Source organism: Parasteatoda tepidariorum, chromosome 10 (assembly GCF_982258835.1).
Source record: "Parasteatoda tepidariorum strain Cologne lab strain chromosome 10, Ptep-v5.0, whole genome shotgun sequence".
Taxonomy (NCBI): Eukaryota; Metazoa; Arthropoda; class Arachnida; order Araneae; family Theridiidae; genus Parasteatoda; species Parasteatoda tepidariorum.
This window is the reverse complement of record NC_141764.1, coordinates 78,641,143-78,659,618: the sequence shown is the minus strand read 5'-3', so window position 1 is coordinate 78,659,618 and position 18,476 is coordinate 78,641,143. Positions and strand designations below refer to the sequence as shown.

Genomic DNA, 18,476 nt, shown 5'->3' with positions numbered 1-18,476 from the left:
AGATACACGAACCATTCCCAAGTGTGACATTTTTCTTTATTTCTTTTTAAGAAAAAGAAAAAATCATAGGAGGATTCTCAGGAAAAAAAAAGACCAAATAGGTAACGTTTCATGAAAGAGAAAAAGATCGAAATAGAAAAGTGAATTACCGATATCTTTAGTGCAGCAGTTTCCAAATGGTGACGGAACCTTGGGCTTCTGTGCGAGGTTCAAGAGGGTTCCGAGAGTTTAAATTTTTGTTGTTGTCAGTTTTAATTTTTGAAACTTGAAATTATATTTATTTCAAAACAATAAACCATAATTTCTTTGATAGTTTGGTTATTTTAAAATAAAATGTCAGTAAAAATAGAAATGCATAATTTATAAAAAATTGCATCTGTATTTCTCGTCGAACTTCAAAATAAATAGACCAAATTCAAGAATATCAAAGTGACCAAATCCAAGCTTTATGTCTCTGATTCTCAACGTTTATAAGAGTTCTTTTGCGAAAACCAAAATTCTGCTTATTTCATTCATTTTCGGCTAATGTACAGGGGTCTGTTTAGAAGAAATTTGGATCAGTTAAAGGACCCTTCACAAAATGATTTATCTTTTAATCGAACCCTACACAAATTTGTTTATCTTCATTATTGTTTTGTTAATCGAATAAACCCTTCCCAGCGGGGAAAAAATGAAAGAAGATGTAAAGGAATTAAGTTTTGTCTTCGTCAGACTCTTCTTCCTTTAGTCGTCCGAAATGAATATTCTGCATTGAGCAGTATAGGCTAAATACCAAATATATGTATGTTGCATCTCTAATTTAGAAGCAGCAATTGCTATTTATTTTTTAAAATTTAATTTTTTTGTATTATAATTTTACAGTGTTGAGCATAATCTTGTATCTATTTACAATTTAAAAATTCACTGAAATTTTTTTTTGCAATAACAGGACCCTATTTGCACAAATTCATAAAAGCAGTAGCCTGGTTGAAAGAATGTGACTTAGCGTTTTTTTTTTATATTCACAAATTTCGAGTAATTTTTTCACAATTTTACAAAAACAGGACCTTTCACAAAATGTCTGGACAGAACCCTGCTTAGTTACGAACGCTGTAATATGCGGGATAGGGTTATCACAATTTCGTATCGTTCGATTACAAAAATTAATTTAAAAAGTACGCAGAGAGATTTTGATTACTCGGTAATCAATTATTTACGATTACTATTCTGACCTTGATTTGAAGTATAATCATATGATCTAGGAGTCTGAAAAATCACAAGATACAATTACATTGCTTCTTGCCGTTGCCATTCAAAATATTAAGAATCGAAAAAAAATTATTTTTGATATAAAACTATCTTTTGAAATGTATCGAAAGAAAAAAAGAAACAAAGTTTCATAAAATATACAAGTTGCAGATGACAATGATTAAGTAATCATTGTATTTACGGTTTATATCATATGATACCTGCATGATTACTTGTCGTAATTTTGAGAGAAGATAAATTTCCTTTTGCGATAAAATCGCTTCAAATTCTACTTAAAGTCGTGAGTAAAAGTTTTAAAATTGAATTTAAATTCACGATGCATACAATAGAAATGGAATTAGAGAGTTTTAAATTTATAAATTGCACTAACAAGGAAGGTTACCAGAAAAGTGTCACTTGACAATAGGATTGAATTTCTATTATTAACAGCTTCAACTGAATTTTCTATTAAAGACTACAACTTTTACATTGAAAACATCGCCAAATTATAAACACCTGGCAATATGGTTATTGAAGGTTGATTTAATTTCGTTATCGGAGACGTTAATATTTGCGCACATTTTGCGAAACTTCGACGAATCTTTACAAATATTTCTTACTTACACTAACACTATCAAAAATTTATATCTCTGCAACTAAAGCGAAATAGATAAAAAAAAATTATATTATTTCATAAACAAAAACACCAGGGGTCTGTCCAGGCATTTTGTGAAAGGTTCCATTTTTGTAAAATTGTGAAAAAATTACTCGTAATTTGTGAATATAAAATAAACATTAAGTCACATTCTTTCAACCAGGGTCCTGCTTTTATGAATTAGTGCAAATAGGGTCCGGTTATTGCAAAAAACTTTTTCACGCAGTTTTTAAATTGTAAATAGATACAAGATTATGCTCAGCACTGTAAAATTATAATAAAAAAAACTAAATTTTCAGAAATAAACAGCAATTGCTGCCTCAAAATTAGAGATGTAACATACAAATATTTGGTATTTAGCCTATACCGCTAAATACCAAATGAAAATATGAACGCAAAATATTCATTTCGGACGAATAATGGAAGCATCTGCCGAAGACAAAACTTAATTCGTTAACATCCACCTTTCTTGTTTCGATTAACAAAACAATAATAAAGATAAACAAATTTGTGAAGGGTCCGAATATAAGAAAATTCATTTTGTGAAGGGTCCGTGAACGAAATTTCTTCTAAACAGACCCCTGCTAAAACTATTCAGCTTGATTTGCGAGTGACACTTCGGGTTTAAAGTGAGTTAAAGATAAAATTTGAAGGTTCCAACTGATTGGACAAAATGATGATAATTTCTACTTGTACGTTTAAAACTCATATCAGAACTTCAGTAGAGATTTAAGCGCTTTAGCTAGCTGTATAGTGTTCGAAATTTCGATTTCGAAATTCCTCCCACATACCATTAAAGCGATTTCATAAAAACGTAGTAAAAAAAATGTAAAATGCTGCGAGAAAGTTGAAGAAAATGATAAAATTACTCTACTGGTGAACAACATATATTTTAATGTGTTCAATTTCATTCGGTATAAAATCGAACACGAACTTTTGCTATCACTTAACAATTTTTGAAGCAATTGAAGTATTTAAACTTGAACTGGATAAAACAAGATCAGATCTCATTAGTACCTAAATAACAAATAAATTGCCTAATGGCAGTTTTCTACAGCTAATGTTCAACACAAATACCACAGCCAAAACAGGAATATAAACTTAATACTACTCAATAAAAGTGATAGTTAAGAATACTACGAAAAACCGCAAAGAATGAAAGCAGCGGATGACGACATTATGAATGTGAAAGTGAAAAATACGCCCACGCAAAAGCGCTCAAGTATTTTGTTATTTTCAAAGCAAGTCATTTACATTGAGTACAGGAAATGATTGCTGCTAGCAGTGAAATTTTGACATGAAAAGCTAGACAAATACTAATAAATTCTCGGAAAGATTTTATAGTTTGAATGAAGCAAGACAAGTTTAACAAATATAGAAATAATAAATAAAATCAACAAATAGTTATATTGAATTACGTTGATGTGAAAGGAAAAAGAATGAAACATTCCCCTAGGCCTGAAATTCCGCACACGCCACGTGGCGAGTCAAAAAAATGGCGACTAAATTGAATAATCAACCCGTCACTTTTTTTCTTTCGAAATTATTTAATGATGAAATTACATTAATGCAGAAAGACTCTGAAAAACAGAGTTTTTATTAAAGTGTGAATGTTTCCATTCAAAAATTTTTTTATTTTTATAATCTATCAATGTGCTATAAAATGAAAAAGGATCTATTGATATCGGTCACCGATTCCTTAAATTTGGGCTGAGGAAAAAGTGGATACTAAGTTATTTGAGTCTACCGGCCACTGGCTATTAACTGAAAATTTAATTTTCAGGTCTACATTTCTCTGAAACATGCCGAAAAAAGTAGAAATGAATAAATAGAAATAAAAGCAAACTTTTCTTTACCCCAATAGAAAAAAAAATCTTAACTTACACAAATTAAAAATCGTTTTATAAAAGTAACACTGTAGGTCAGTGTTCCCCAAACTTAAGACTTTTCTGTACCCTTTCTAAATTGTTCGTAACGCTGTGTACCTCTAAGAAAATCAATGAACTTTTTACTATACAAAAGTTGTACAACTGTTAAAAATCACATCTAGCTGTTGATGCCACAAATTATTAACTGTTAACTCTGCAAAAAATAGCCAATAGAAAAATATGTATTCGTAAATTTTCATGGCTTGCTTTGTTCTTTAATAAAATTTTTTGAGGAAACACTGCTGTTGGTAGTCCTAAATTAAGTTAAGTAAGAGACAAAAACTCAATTACGATAGAAAGATTTATCATTGAAACACGTTTTTTCAATTAACGTGGAGCTGTTAATCATATTCATATTTCTTTAAGACTAAAGCTCCAATTTGATGATTTCTAAATATTAGGTGATAAAGCTAAGTATTTTTTTTTTAATTTATAAGAACTCCAAACTTTTTATTAATTAAAAAAACAAGCATGAAGAACAAAAAAACTTATCTAGTGAAAATTGGTAAGCATTTTACTTATCTAGAAGTTTCGGTTGTGCCACCCTTATATGTTGCGCCAATTTCTTGCAATACTTAAGAATTTGCACTTATTTATTACTTAAAAGAATATTTGTTTGAATTTGAAGATAAGAAAGCAAATATTAGGAGGATAAAAAGAAAACATCGTACACAGTAAGTGAGAAATTAAATATAACCCATAAAGTTAGAAAAATCAAGTAACAATATACCGAAATAAGTAACAGTATTATATATAGCCTTAAAATGGAAATATCAAAAAAATGCCTATTAAATTAAAAACAAATCCCTCGTAATTAAACATATACAATTATATTAAAATATTTATATTGAGAGAAAATGAGATATAATTTTCATTAAATTTTGAAATTAAATGCTATAATAAAAAAAGTAACGAAAGATTAAAGAAAAGAAAACTGTTGTGAAACACGCACATTGTCAAACCGAACTCAGAAACTAACTTTCGCTTTTTAAACTAACTAGTCACTTAGTTAAACACTAAGTTATTTCTGCATCAGCTATAAATCAACTAAAGCTCTTCATGTTATTTGTGACTAGAACGGTCAACATCAGCATTTAAAATGTGTGATTGTTGTAAAAATGAGCTAGTACTATTTCTAGAAATTTCAGAAAATGTCCAAAATTTCATATATGCCCTAAAATTAAAACAATTTTATTTCTAAAAATTAAAAAAAATGGAGAAAAAAAATGATATGAACTAGTAAAAGTGTCAAAAATTATGAAAAATGCAAATGTGATTAAAACCGAGGCTTCAATAATAAGTAATGTTATATATCATTACTAATGTTATTAAGCTTTATATATATATATATATATATAAAAAAAAAAAAAATACGAAATTTATGTGAAATAAGAAAGGGTGGAATTTTAGTAGAATTCTTAAAACACATATATGACTATAAAAACTCGTAAATCCACGGTTTTCAAAAATTGAATTTTAATATAAAATATGCAGACAAAAATTGTTTTTTTTTTTAAAAGTGCAATATAATTTATTTGATGTTAAAATACACATTAAAAAAGGAAACTATAGGTTATTAATTAAAACATGACTTTCATTAGCACTTAGAAAAACTGGAAAAATCAACGTTTTTCAATGAAGGAACAGTACCAATTAATGCATAAATTCATTCCCCCCCCTCCATGAATGTTAAAGAATGATTTGATGCTAAACAGCCCAAAAGAAAAAATAAATAAATAAAAATTTTAGTTACTACAAATTAGACTAATTTATAATATTAGGATTTGAAATGACCATTTAAATTCTAGGATTGGAAAATACGGATTAACGAGTTTTTAAGTACCAAATAATATAAACATTATGTTCCCATTAATGTTATACAATCATTTGACGCCGAAATTTAAACCTCAAAAAAAGAAAATTACGAGTACGAATATATTTTTAATTAACACTCTAGGATTTGTGAAATAGTGAAAAATATAATTTTAATTTTGCGAATTTGAGAAAGATCGAGTTGTTTCTCGTGATTATGTGAAAACTCACGAAAATTAGTGTTCTATTCAGATTATTAGTTGAAGGCCCTGTTCTAATGATAATCAAATCATAATTTCCTGAATCCAAAATTACCATGGAATTACCTGTTGTATTGCGAGAAAAAAAATTTATCGTTCAAGGGATAGTAGGAGAACTTTATTAACGTCTCACTACAGATACACCATGGGATGGGCTCTTGGCGGCTGTTAGGTGTTCCGTAGACTTACCATCACAATTTTGATCCGCTACGGCAGTGTTTCCCAAAGTGTGGTACGCATACCCCAGAGGTAAAGGAACAGTTTAGAGGGGGTACGAGTTCTTATGCGAAATATCTTACAACAAGCGAAAATTTCAAAAAATTTGATTTAAAAAAAAAGCTAGCCATGAAAATTTACGATTACGAATTTTTATATTGGCTATTTTTTGCAGAGTTAACAGTTAATAATTAGATAATTAATAATTGTCAACAGCCAGTTGTGATTTTTAACTTTTGTGCAATCTTTTATAGTAGAATCACTATTCATGTTTTTTATTAGTGGTACACATTGTGTTACGGAAAATTTAGAAAGGGTACACAAAAGTCATAAGTTTGGGAAACACTGCATTACGGAGGAGATAGCTCCCCCGCTAGGATAGCTCGAGATATACGCGAAGCCTAGCACTTAACGTAAAGTGACCACACGTCCCGATTCCGGCGGGACAGTCCCGCTTTTTGGTGGACTGTCCCGCGTCCCGCCGATTCTTAAAAATGTTCCGCTTTTTAGAAAATATCTGCATTTCTTACTTTAAATGTACTGTAAAAATATATTCCTATTATTTATTAAGTATTATGGTGAATATAAAGAAATAAAAAATACATAAAAAAACACATAAAATGCGTGCAGAGTAAACTAAATTAGGCAATGTACCAAGTTAGATTTACTCGATGGTGTGCGATCATTGTCTTTACGTCTCGGCTTAATTCAGATAAGTGCGGACTGCCGTTAGACAGTGCGGTTTGTTGTTTTCAATTTGACGTTCGGTTTGACTCATTATTTGATTGACAAAGGTTAAGCAATAGTCGCCACAAAGTAACGGTCAATAAGGTAAAGTTTAATAATCTTTTTTAGCCTTTGTAGTAAATTTTTTTATTTATTTCTAGTATTTACCCACAAAATAAAAGATGAGGAAAAAAAGAGGATGCAAATTTAATGAAGAGCTAAGCAGAGAATTTCCATTTTTTTAAAAGTACCAAAATAGACTATATGATACGGTGTGATAAACGCAATGCTGAATTTTCGGTCTGACATGGTGGAAAAAGCGATATTACTAAACATCTAGCGACAAAGAGGCACAAAAGATTTTTTAATAATGCCTATTTGCTTTCCGCACCATAAACCACAATCAAAGTTTCAGATCAATGGATTGTACGTCGCAAGTGATCAAAACATTATACGACAAAAAATATGCATGTGCAAGGACAAAAACCGAAGCAATTATTTGTAATGTTTTTTCACCATATTCGTTTTCACAATTGCAGAAAGAATTAGAAAAATGCGCATTTATATCCATATATTCTGATGCTTCCAACCACAAAGATTTAAAATTATTTCCCACAGGTGTTAGACTTTTTGATCCAGAAACAGGAAATAAAATTAGAATATTAGATTTTGTTTCATTGCCTGATGAAACTTCACAAAAAATTTTTGATTTAATAAGTACTATTTTAAAAAAGAATAATTTAAACAATAAAATTATTGCCCATTGTGCGGATAACACTAACGTAAATTTTGGTGGAAAAGCTGAAAGAGGCATCAATAACGTTTTTACGAAACTTAACGAACATTTGAAGCAAAAAAATATTGGAGTAGGTTGTGCAGCGCACATTCTATACCTATACTATTCAAACAGCATCTGACTTACTTCCAGTTGACGTTGAAAATATTATTGCAAACATTTATTCGTATTTTTGTGTATATATTGTGCGTGTTGAAAGTTTGACTAAATTGTAATTCTCATTTCATCCCATTTGTCCCGCTTTGTCTCAATAAAAATGTGGTCACTTTAACTTAACGGTATAACAGTTTAACAAGGATCGATACCGCGCACCCTCGGACACTTCCCCAGTCAGATCAAAATGATCCTCAACACGTTCACTGACAGTCAACGTGAATCAGTCATGCTGAAATCTGTGATGCTTGATTTCGGTGATAAACGACAAACTGCATCTAAATATCAGTCTACTGTCGAATCCTCAAAAAGTAGTAAGACGTCACTTCTGCGGTAATTTCATAAGAAATTTGAGATGAGTCTACTTCCAAATTGTAAGACATTGTGAAGGAACTGTTTTTGAGATAAAATAGTTTTTAAAGAGTCAGCTTTTTTTTAACGATTTATTTATTTTGGAAAAATTTCCGTCAAAATACCCAAATTTCTCCTTAAATGGACTTTTATAAAATGATTTTAAAAATTGACATTTTTTGGTAACATTTGAAGAAATGTCAAAAATTGCACGGTTTTTTTAATTCGTTGATTTTACTGAAAAGAACTTGAGAAATTTTATTTTAGCGCTTTCACGCGCGCTAAATATAAGTCATGTCGGAGAACACGTGACCGACATTGCTTCAGCAGCTAGAAAACTGTTTACTAAGCCGAATGTTTAAAAAGCTGTTCGACTTGAAAACTTGTAATAACAAGTTCGGATTTTATGAATTGGACAATAACAAACAACATTCGACACATAAACACATGATCGAAGGAACTCTACCTTTGTTATAATTGCTCTCGGTGGTTTATTGATTGATGGATTCATGTGATATTGATTGAAGGATTCATGACACATGCAATAACTAAATAAATCCTTTCTCTTTCATGGCACAAACAGTTTAATCTGTAAATATTTTCTAAAATCGTTTTTTATCCTAAAAGGTAAAACATACATTTATAAGAAAAACAATAGTTAATAAATGATTTTTGAGTATCTAAATTAAGCTTTATTTAATTCCCCATGAGTTATTTAATATTGAATATGAAATATAATCATCAGTTAATTTCAGAATAATTAATAAATTTTTTAGACCAACTTTCAAACAATTTCTTCATCTTTAGAGAGCAAAACATTAATGATAAAAAATTTAAAAAAAGATAAATTATCATTAGTTTTAAAATCGAGTTTTAAGTTAAAAACACATAACACGCGTAACCGGCGAATGACACTCATTTACAGTCAATTTCAAAGAAAGTAATATTGTCCTCAGTTTTGAGTTTTGGAATTTTGGCACCGACCAGTGCTGACGAAAAATATCCTCAGTAGTAGATGGATCATGGGTTAGAGTCCCCTTGCCGTGAAGCTAACCGTGGGAGGTTCTCGTGGTTTCCTCTCCATGTAATGCAAAGGTGAGTTAGTTCTATCAGAAAGTCCTCTTCGAAGGCAAAATTTTTCCCATTACTTGATCCGGGAGTTCTCTTGTCTTCTGAGTTGGGTTCAAAATTACAAGGCTAAGGAGTTGAACATTGGAAATTGTAAACTCAAAATTAGGCCCTTTCAACGGCGGTTATAAATAAAATTCTGAGAGTAATAAAATATTTAAAAATGAATTCTTGCTATTTATAATAAGAGTTGTTTACTGTAATCTTAAGGACCGTTAGCTAAAGATTATCAAAACTTATAATAATAATGAAATTTTTTAAAGTTAGTAAGATATAAGTTATGAATAAACACGCTTAATGCTGAGTATTAAGTGGGATTTGTTACTATAACTAATTTAAAATGAAAAAAGAAAAAAAAAAATACTCACGGTTCGTTAAAACCTCAATAGAAAATTTTGAAGATTCTAACATAGACTTCGACAATAAGGATGAAAGTTAATTTACTTTCTAATTTATTACTAATATATAATAATTTAATTGACTAATTTATTAATATATATATATATATATATATATATATATATATATATAAAACACATAAAAGTCAAAGAAAGAAACGGTAAAGCCAAATTGACATGTACGTACCAATTATTTAAGAGTGAGAGTACAAAACGACATCGTCTACATCGATAATCCATATCTCGCACGCACAAAAACAATCTTCAATCGCAGCGCCTACTGGCAACAAAGCCTCTATGTCTCAAGAATAATTCTCTTTTCTGAGGTGCAAAAAGCAAGAAGCCTGTTTTCACAGCATTGCGCCACTTAATGGCAAAATCGGAATTGTAAACAAAAAAAAAAAATAGAAAATTGCTACTACCTATTGTTTGTGAAGAAAAAACAAACAACGCTTCAAAAATGGCGCTTGTGGTTTTAGAAGAAGCATTCAGAAATTTCGGCATCCTCTTAGAAAAAATGTCGGAAAAATAATGACACAGTAACGTCAATCACAGGCTGCGGCTGCATCTGCATTTCTTAAGATGCTTTTTTTTTCTTCTTCTTCTTCTTTCGCTGCATGTAATATGGATATTCGTTCCAATAGACAGGTGATTAAAGTCACAGCAAAGTCGTCGTCTTGTTGGGTCAGTTTATTAGCAGGTGCGCAATAAGGTGGTGCGATGTATTAAGATGCGCGGAAAATGTAAACCTACATCAACAGCGTCGCCATAAACACACGCTTTGCTCGGCTAATTTGGAATGTTTATGCAGCTAATACGTCAATGCACTTGCATTTAATTTTATTCATCAGTGGCTGTATTTGATATTAGGGAGAACTAAATAATATAAAAACTAAAAAGCTTACTGCGCCAAAAGTCGTAACGCTCTTACGTAACGAAATCAACAGTATTATAAACAGTAGAGTGCCACATGGTCGTAGAACCAGTTTTTTTCCCCCAAACCTGAGGGTAATCATTCAAATTTTGTTGTTGTTGTCATAGACCATTAAGTGGCTATCTATGCCCAAGAATTTGACTTCTGCCACAACCGTTCATGGGGCGGACCCATTCATTCATCCACAGATCGTAATTTTGACCAGAACCAGAGAATCAGTACTCCCCAGAGATATAATTTGGTATGGTGATATGGATGACTTAGTGGCCCAACAGATTTAGCTTGCACCAGTCACCATTTACTACATGGGGAGTCTTCGGCCAGCGGGATTCAAACACCCGTTCTTACGAACGTGAGTCCACCGACTTGCCAACCAGGCTATCCCGGCCTAATGATTCCAATATAATCAATTTATGCTAAAATATGTCCAGAAAGTATTTTTCCGTAGTAGTTGAATCTTTGATTTCCACAGCAACCGCTGTTAAAACGACGCCAAGTTAAGAATTATTCGCATTTAGTTTGTGGCTTCCATATATCCGCGATTGCTTAAATCGCTTCTTCCCCATAGGATTCTTGCCACATAAATACCGCAAGGTAGAAATCTAGAAGATGACTAGCCGTGCCTCTTAGCTTTTTGTTCCTAACATAAAATAAGGCTCTTTTTTTTGTTGACAACCTTTCACATTGCACCGCTATCACTTTCTTTACATAGTTTCATTTGGTGTCTATTTACGCATACTCAATAGCGAGGTAGTAACTTTTTTTTTTTCTTGGGAAAAACGAAACGGTATTTTCCTCACTCCTCAGTAAATTAAAACTTGTCAAAAAAAAATTTTTTTTTCTCAATGTTTAAATTGGAAAAAAATATAAATTGCTAGTGGGCTGCGCCACCTGTTCGCTAACGCTCGCCAACCCCCGAAAATTGCTACGCAATCTCATATGGTTTGCTTAGCAATCCAAGCTCGCTACTAACTCAGGTACATTGCAAATGCACAAAATTCTAAGAATTCAAAACAATCATTCAAATCCATATCACAACTTTTTTTTTAAAAAAAAAATTACATCTTATTAGTAAATACTAAATCATTAAAATAAATTTGAATTCAAATAAATGACATGTAATTCGTTAAACCTATTTGAAATGTGCTATAGTATAAAATCTTAAACCGTAACAGCACGACTGAGACTCTTTTTTCAATGAATAACTAATAATAATAATAAAACAAATAAATTCGTGATATAAATCAAAAATCGTCAAATAAATTTGTAGTACATAAATTCGTGAAAAAAAAAAGCGCTTTCGACAAAATACTAAAATAGAGATCTATCGACAAAGACTACTCACTTCTGTCTAGATTAATAGTATGAGATTGCCGCAGCTGATAGGGTCAATATAGGAAGAGATCACATTTGGTGAGAATGCTCTCTCTGGTTATTTCCGTTTCCGTTTTTAAAAGCGCTATATGTTGAGCCACCTCAGCTAGATTTGGCATGTGACATTTTTAGAGGCAATCATTGGTCGATTTTCTAGCGTTGCCATTCGGGGAGTGGTAATGAGGCTTTTTTTTGTCGCCGTGTAAGAGAAATATATATATAGATTATATCACGAGGTTTGTATGCAAAGCCTAAATGGAAGGGAAAGTGAAACGGTGTATGGGTTACTAATGTATAAAATTGTATCGAGAATAATAATAAAAAATTTATATAATTATCAATAAGACTGTCTTGGATAAAGAAATTTGTCAGCCGGTGAAAAATAAGGTTTTGTTTTCTAATCATAGAAAAAGTTCATAAAAATAAAGGATTTGTTTACGAAATGCACAAGAAAAGTCATCCAAAATATTAGGGTTTTCAAAAGCTTTGTGTAGTTCTGTAGTCGGGATTAAAATCCGTAGCGTTTATATCTCTGATTATCAAATAAGTGCAAATAAAATAAATTTTGACTTTTAATTTAATATGACAAAGTTAAGTGTCTTAATAATATGTATATAACAATTAAAATCTACGACTTTCAGTTAAATAATAATCAAAGAATTAAAACTAGAAGTTAAAAATAATTTTAGTTGTTATCTTACAACTTTATTTTCATAATTTTAGATTGAAAGAAAATGGTTGAAATTTATGCTTTAGCTTTAGATGAACAATTTATGTGCTCATAACTACATACTATATCTAAATAATATTATTAACTTCTAGGATAAAGCCACAGTAGCTCAGGAGATAGAACGTTTGCCTCCCAATGAGATTACACAGGTTCGAATCCCACCGACAGCTGGTCGATTCAAATTCTGCTAGCATAGCATGGACCAGCTCGCACCAACCACAGCACTGACTGATATTACACACTGGTGAGGACCTTTCTCTCTGGAAGCGATTTTTTCGCATGCGAAAAAAAAGTTGCATCCGGGAATAATGGTCCTGTAGATGGATCATGGGTTACAATGCCCTTGCCATCGGGCTAACCGTGAGAGGTTTCCCACTCCACACAACGCCATTACAAACTAATTTCATCAAAAAGTCCTTAACGAAGGCTAATTTGTTCAAATACTTGGCCTGGGAGTTTCCATATATTCTGGGTTGAGTTCAAAATTACAAGACTTCGGAGTTAAAAACACACACACATATCTATCGATATGCATGCTGAAAAGGTAAATTAAATTAGTTTTAAAAAATTTTAAATTAAATAAAAAAAAAAAACTACTAACGTTTTCTTATCTTGGAATTAAAAAAAAGTGAGTAAATAACAGACGGAGCAGGAACAAGGGGGGAAAAAAAAGCACCATTGTACACATTTTGCAATCTAAGTAGTTTTTAATAAAATTAAAGATATAGCAATTTCTTAACTTCATTATTTAAAATCTAAAGGGGATAAAATCACGAAATTCGATGTTGGCACACATACACACAACACAAACAAATTTTGTCATGTAAGTACTTAAGAAGATTAAAATATATTTAGATCAAAAAGTTTAAAAAAAATCATTAAAAAGGAGAAAATTACGATAAAGCAACGAAGCGGAGTTCTTTATTCAAATGATATGGGTTATTAAATTACTTAACATTAAAATGCATTGCTTTTCATATATTTAGGGAAAAAAAGAGAGATGGTAATCTGTCAATAAATTGTTCCCCAAAGATTTTTTTAAAAATTATTTTTAAATGCTACTAATGTTAGATCTGAAAAATTCATGAGCCTCCATTACGTTTATCATACTTACTTAAACTTAGCTTTTAACATGATAAAAATTATTTTAACTAGTGCTGGATGATATACAAATTTTGTATTGCGATATATTTTGCAATTATCGATACTTCGGATCTATCGCGACATATTTTAAATTTAACTATTTCACAATATTATTATATTTGTTAGTATTTTCGCGACCCCAAAAAGATTTATTATTACTCAAAATATGCTATTCGGTAATTATCGATATCGATAATTCCAATAACGCGATGTTATTGTAGTTTATAATGAAACATTGATTAGCGTCATATCGTTGTTGACCACTGTCGCATTTTCGATATTTATTCCAAGAAATAGTATTTTAGGATTATCAAGAGAAATTGTCTTAAAATATCGCTATTGAAATATTAAAAAAATTCGATATTACGTGATATTTCACCCAGTACACATTTTAACTATTTCAATTTAAAAAGCAAAAGCTTGATTCTTATTTTCTTTGAGAGAAGAAAGATACAATGCATTTTTGTTTTAATTTTTTATTTAGTTATTTTTATTTTTGTGACCGATATATTTTTCTAGACTCGCTGTCTAAGATAGGTTTTTGTAAAAATTTTGTGAAGAATCACTAACACTAGTGGTCTGCCGAAGCTTTTTATAAAAAAGTCTATTCATAATTTAATGAATCTAAAATCGCAGGAAGGTAATTTTTGGTTTAGTGCTGTTCTAGTGAATATCTGAAAAGAATTGTTTTGAAATTATAGATTAAAGCTAAACAACTTCCTTTTTCAAAAGGAGAGAATTTTGTAATGGATCTGTTTTAACGATAAAATAATTTTGTGAAAGGCCGTATTTAAATTTAAATGTTTTCAGAATGGCCTGTTTTAACGAGGATTTGTTTGTAGCAGGGTTGGGGTTTTGACGTCAAAAAGTGGTTTTTGACACGACAAGGGTATAATACTGGTTTAAACTGTCAAAAACCCGTCAAAAACTGAAGTTTGCCAAGAAAATATATAAACTTCAAAACTACCAACAGTTGCCATGCATTATATTGAAATTTAATTATACTATAGGTAATCAGCAGGTTTTAAAATATTTTTTAATTAAAATTAAGGTAGAATAACAGATTTAAAATCTCAGAAATTTATATTCAAATGCATGCGCAGAAAAATTTTACACAAAAATTGTTTAAATATTTATATTTAAAAAAAAAAAAATTTTTTTTTGTTGATACTTACGAAAATTAAAAGTTTATTACTATGCATTTTTGACATATAACTAATATTTATAAGGAACTTACAAGTTATGTTGTATAAATACAAACTTGATACAAGTGTATAAAAAATTTTTTTTAATGTTTTACCGGATATCTTTAATATCCAGTATGTTAATTTGAATTTAAAAGTAGTTATATTTATGAATAATGATAAATACAATTCATATTGTTTATTATATGTATTTATAATTATTACACTTATCATTTTAAAACAATTTTTATCTCTTAATTTTTTTTATCCACTTGTATTAAGAATACAAATAATGCATATCTTGAAAGCAAGAAGTAATTATTCAACAGCTGAATATTTAGATATTCAACAAAACTATATCGTATTCAGCAAAATGAAATTCACAAGTATTTGGATAAACTAAATTTTCAGCATAGTAAATGAATAGGCTGAATATACTGTAAATCGACACTAACTACTCTGTGTATTTAACAGAAAGCACTTAAATTTGTATTGTCTTATGTTAAAAAGATTATTAAGAAGATTTAAAAGAATATTAAAAAGATTTTTCTTTGAAAGAAGATGTCTAATGTACAAAACTGCTAATGTTTATCTTTAAAAATGTCTAATTTTTAGTATAATCTATACTATACACTAAATTTGGTTATAAATAAATTTCTTAATAATATCACTGCAGATTTTCAATAACACATGAAAATGAATACATAATATTACAAAAGATGTAAGTTTTCAAAAGTACAAGATTTTGGTTACTATTCAAAATATAAGTGTTTCTTCAAAATTTTAAATTTATTTTTTCTAGAACATATTTAGAAACACTATCCTTTATAAAAAATATATAAATTTTATGTATTAATTAAATTTCACATATGAATATAGGTTTTTGACATTTTCGACATTTTTGACAGTGAGGTTTTTGACGTGACGGTTTAAACTGTCAAAAACTGTCACATGTCAAAAACCTGCCAACCCTGGTTTGTAGACCATAATTTTTCCAAAACTGACTCCTGATTTGTATATAAATTAACTACTAGACTTTACTTTAACTTTATATAAAAAAGGGGGAAACGAATGTTTTAAATTTTATAACGCGTGAAAAGTTTTAATTTAATATCACATAAAAGGTTGAGCTCCAAATTGGAAGTAGTTACTAGAAAATAAAGGTTCAAACAAATAAAGAGACAGGGAGCGTAGCCAAATTATTCAACAAAAAATAAGCACCTTTTAAGCACTGAAAAAATATTTTTAAGCACTTTAAAAAATATAATTAGGCAGGGTTGGAAAATTTTTGAGAATTGATGATTTTATTTTGTTTTAACTGTCACGTCAAAAAAACTAACCTTTTGGCATTTTTTATGACAATTGTCAAAAATCATGAAATTTTATATCATGTAAAACGAATGGCGTTTTCATACGATACAGACCGACAATACCCTGAAATAGATTGGGGTTGAATTAATTGTGAAAACGTTGAATAGAACAATGTGAACTGTGTCTTTTTGCATAATTCGCAGCGAAAATCAACATGGTAAAGGAAAAATCTAATTTTGAAAAAGGGAAAATTAAGCACTTTTTAAAAACACCCATAGAAAAAGGCACCTTTAAGGGCTTTTAAAAAACGAATTTCGAAAATAAGCACCTTTAAGCACGTTTTAAGGACACTACGCACCCTGAGAGAACTCAAGGAGGGGGAAGCAAACTCTTTCGCAGATTAAATACAAATAGTCAATCGATGATTAACACAATCAACATAAAATAATTTAAGAACATTAAAAGTAATTATTAAGAGGCAAAATAGTGCAATAAAATTTTACTTCTTGCAGAAATCTCTCACCAAGCTAACCAGGTGGGAAACAACTAATTGCTGCAATTTTTCTTCCGGCATTAAGTAGGAAATAGCATCCTAGGTTCAATCCTTATATATTCTTTGCTGTTTAAATGAAATAAATTTATAAAGAGGAGAAATTACACGTTAATTTGGGTCCGACATGAGGACGTTATAAGAAGCGTCATATCCTCTCGAATTTGCGTCACTAAGACCAAGACCTATTTCCGGCCAGGCTTAATTATGGCCACTCCTTCACTTTTCAATGCAGCAATTTCAGGAAAATGAAAATGTCAATTCAGTTGAAGTTGATTATTTTCTCAGAAACTAGCACGCGGTCTTTTATTGAGAGAAAAAGAAAAGAAAAACTCGAAAAACGGTTTATTTCGCTTAAATTCTCACATGCTATTTTTTTTAAATAGATATTTCCTATATTGAGGATCTTTTTTAGGAAAATACATAGTATTAAATACCCTATGCAAATTTTAATGTTTAAACTTTTATTACGCGTTATTCATAAATAAAGCTATAGTATTAATAATCATTTTTAAACATTAGTATTGACAAGGAAACTAATGCAACAAAATGTTAATTTGATTTAATTTTCGCAACTAAACCAAATCGCTCCTAGTAAAAAAAAAAAAAAAAAAAAAAAACATTGTAATTTGTAACTTTAGCAAATCAAAATGGTATTTAAAATAAAATAAGGGGTATAGCAAATAATCATATATTAAATTGCATACAATCAAACATAACAAATCTCATAACATGGTCTAATTATCCCAAAGGTGACGACTCCCCTTAAATTTAGAGATAAATAAAGACGAGGTGGTTTTTGATCTTGACCAATTGCTAAGAATATTTTTTTAAACTTAAAAAGGCCGGCAGAAAAGTAAGTAAAAGAAAAAGAAAAGAAAGCTGGAAGAAAAGTAAGTCCTGAATTTTTCTACTTTGAATATGTAATTGTGTAAAAGTAAAAAAATTTTTTATCTTATAAAAGCTTATATGACTCTCGGCTGATTTTGGAGGTTTTTAAATACAGACTAAGGTAGCTTTGTTCCATAACATCACCAGCTCGTCATGGATTAATTGAGCTTTCAATTCATGTTCCATAGTTCCCAAGACTTCTGTGGAGGTTCAAAATATTGTTATCATCAATTAAAATACGAATTGTTTAAGTAGCGTGTTCTATTACGTAGTATATTTTGGCTTTTATGTTCAGCTTTATTCATCAAAGGTTATATAAATTTCTACAGTAATAAACAGAACAGCGACTCAAAAATAGAAGTCAAACATTTGCTTCATTATTACCTACTGTAATTGCTCTTTTATCTAACATTGACTTTAACAATAGAATTGTTGTAACATAATAAAATAATGATATTATATTAAAAGGATCAAATACAAACAAATATAATTTTTTTCCAAACTAACTCGCAAACGATAAAATAAAATAAAAACAATTTCCGACTTCGTAGCCAAGCAAAAGAAAAGAATCAGAATATTTTTATAAAAAAAAATCAGGTCAAAAATCAAAATGTTTGAAGCATGTATAATTAGTGCACGGTCCCTAAGTTTGAATAATAATAGATTTTTGTCGAAATGATTAATTAAAATAAAAAGAAGTTGGATTGAA

The 18,476-nt window shown here is 29.9% G+C and overlaps 1 protein-coding gene across 6 annotated transcripts in view; it reads right to left on the bottom strand.

Moving 5' to 3' along the window:
• The window catches only part of LOC107443613 (growth factor receptor-bound protein 14), a 107,823-nt gene that overhangs the window by 54,209 nt on the left and 35,138 nt on the right, over window positions 1–18,476 (bottom strand). The window contains exons 1-2 of one of the 6 annotated variants that reach the window (XM_043046979.3): window positions 9,838–10,294; window positions 8,591–8,744 (exon numbers count right to left, since the gene is read on the bottom strand). The exons of 3 other annotated variants lie outside the window; for them this stretch is intronic. Coding sequence is in view for 1 of the 3 variants with exons in the window: in XM_043046988.3 (XP_042902922.1) it covers window positions 9,838–9,890 (53 nt within the window). In the remaining 2 variants the exon portion in view is untranslated. Of the gene's footprint in view, window positions 1–8,590; window positions 8,745–9,837; window positions 10,351–18,476 lie in introns of those variants that run through there. 2 more of the 6 variants (XM_043046974.3, XM_043046988.3) reach the window with 2 other exon arrangements.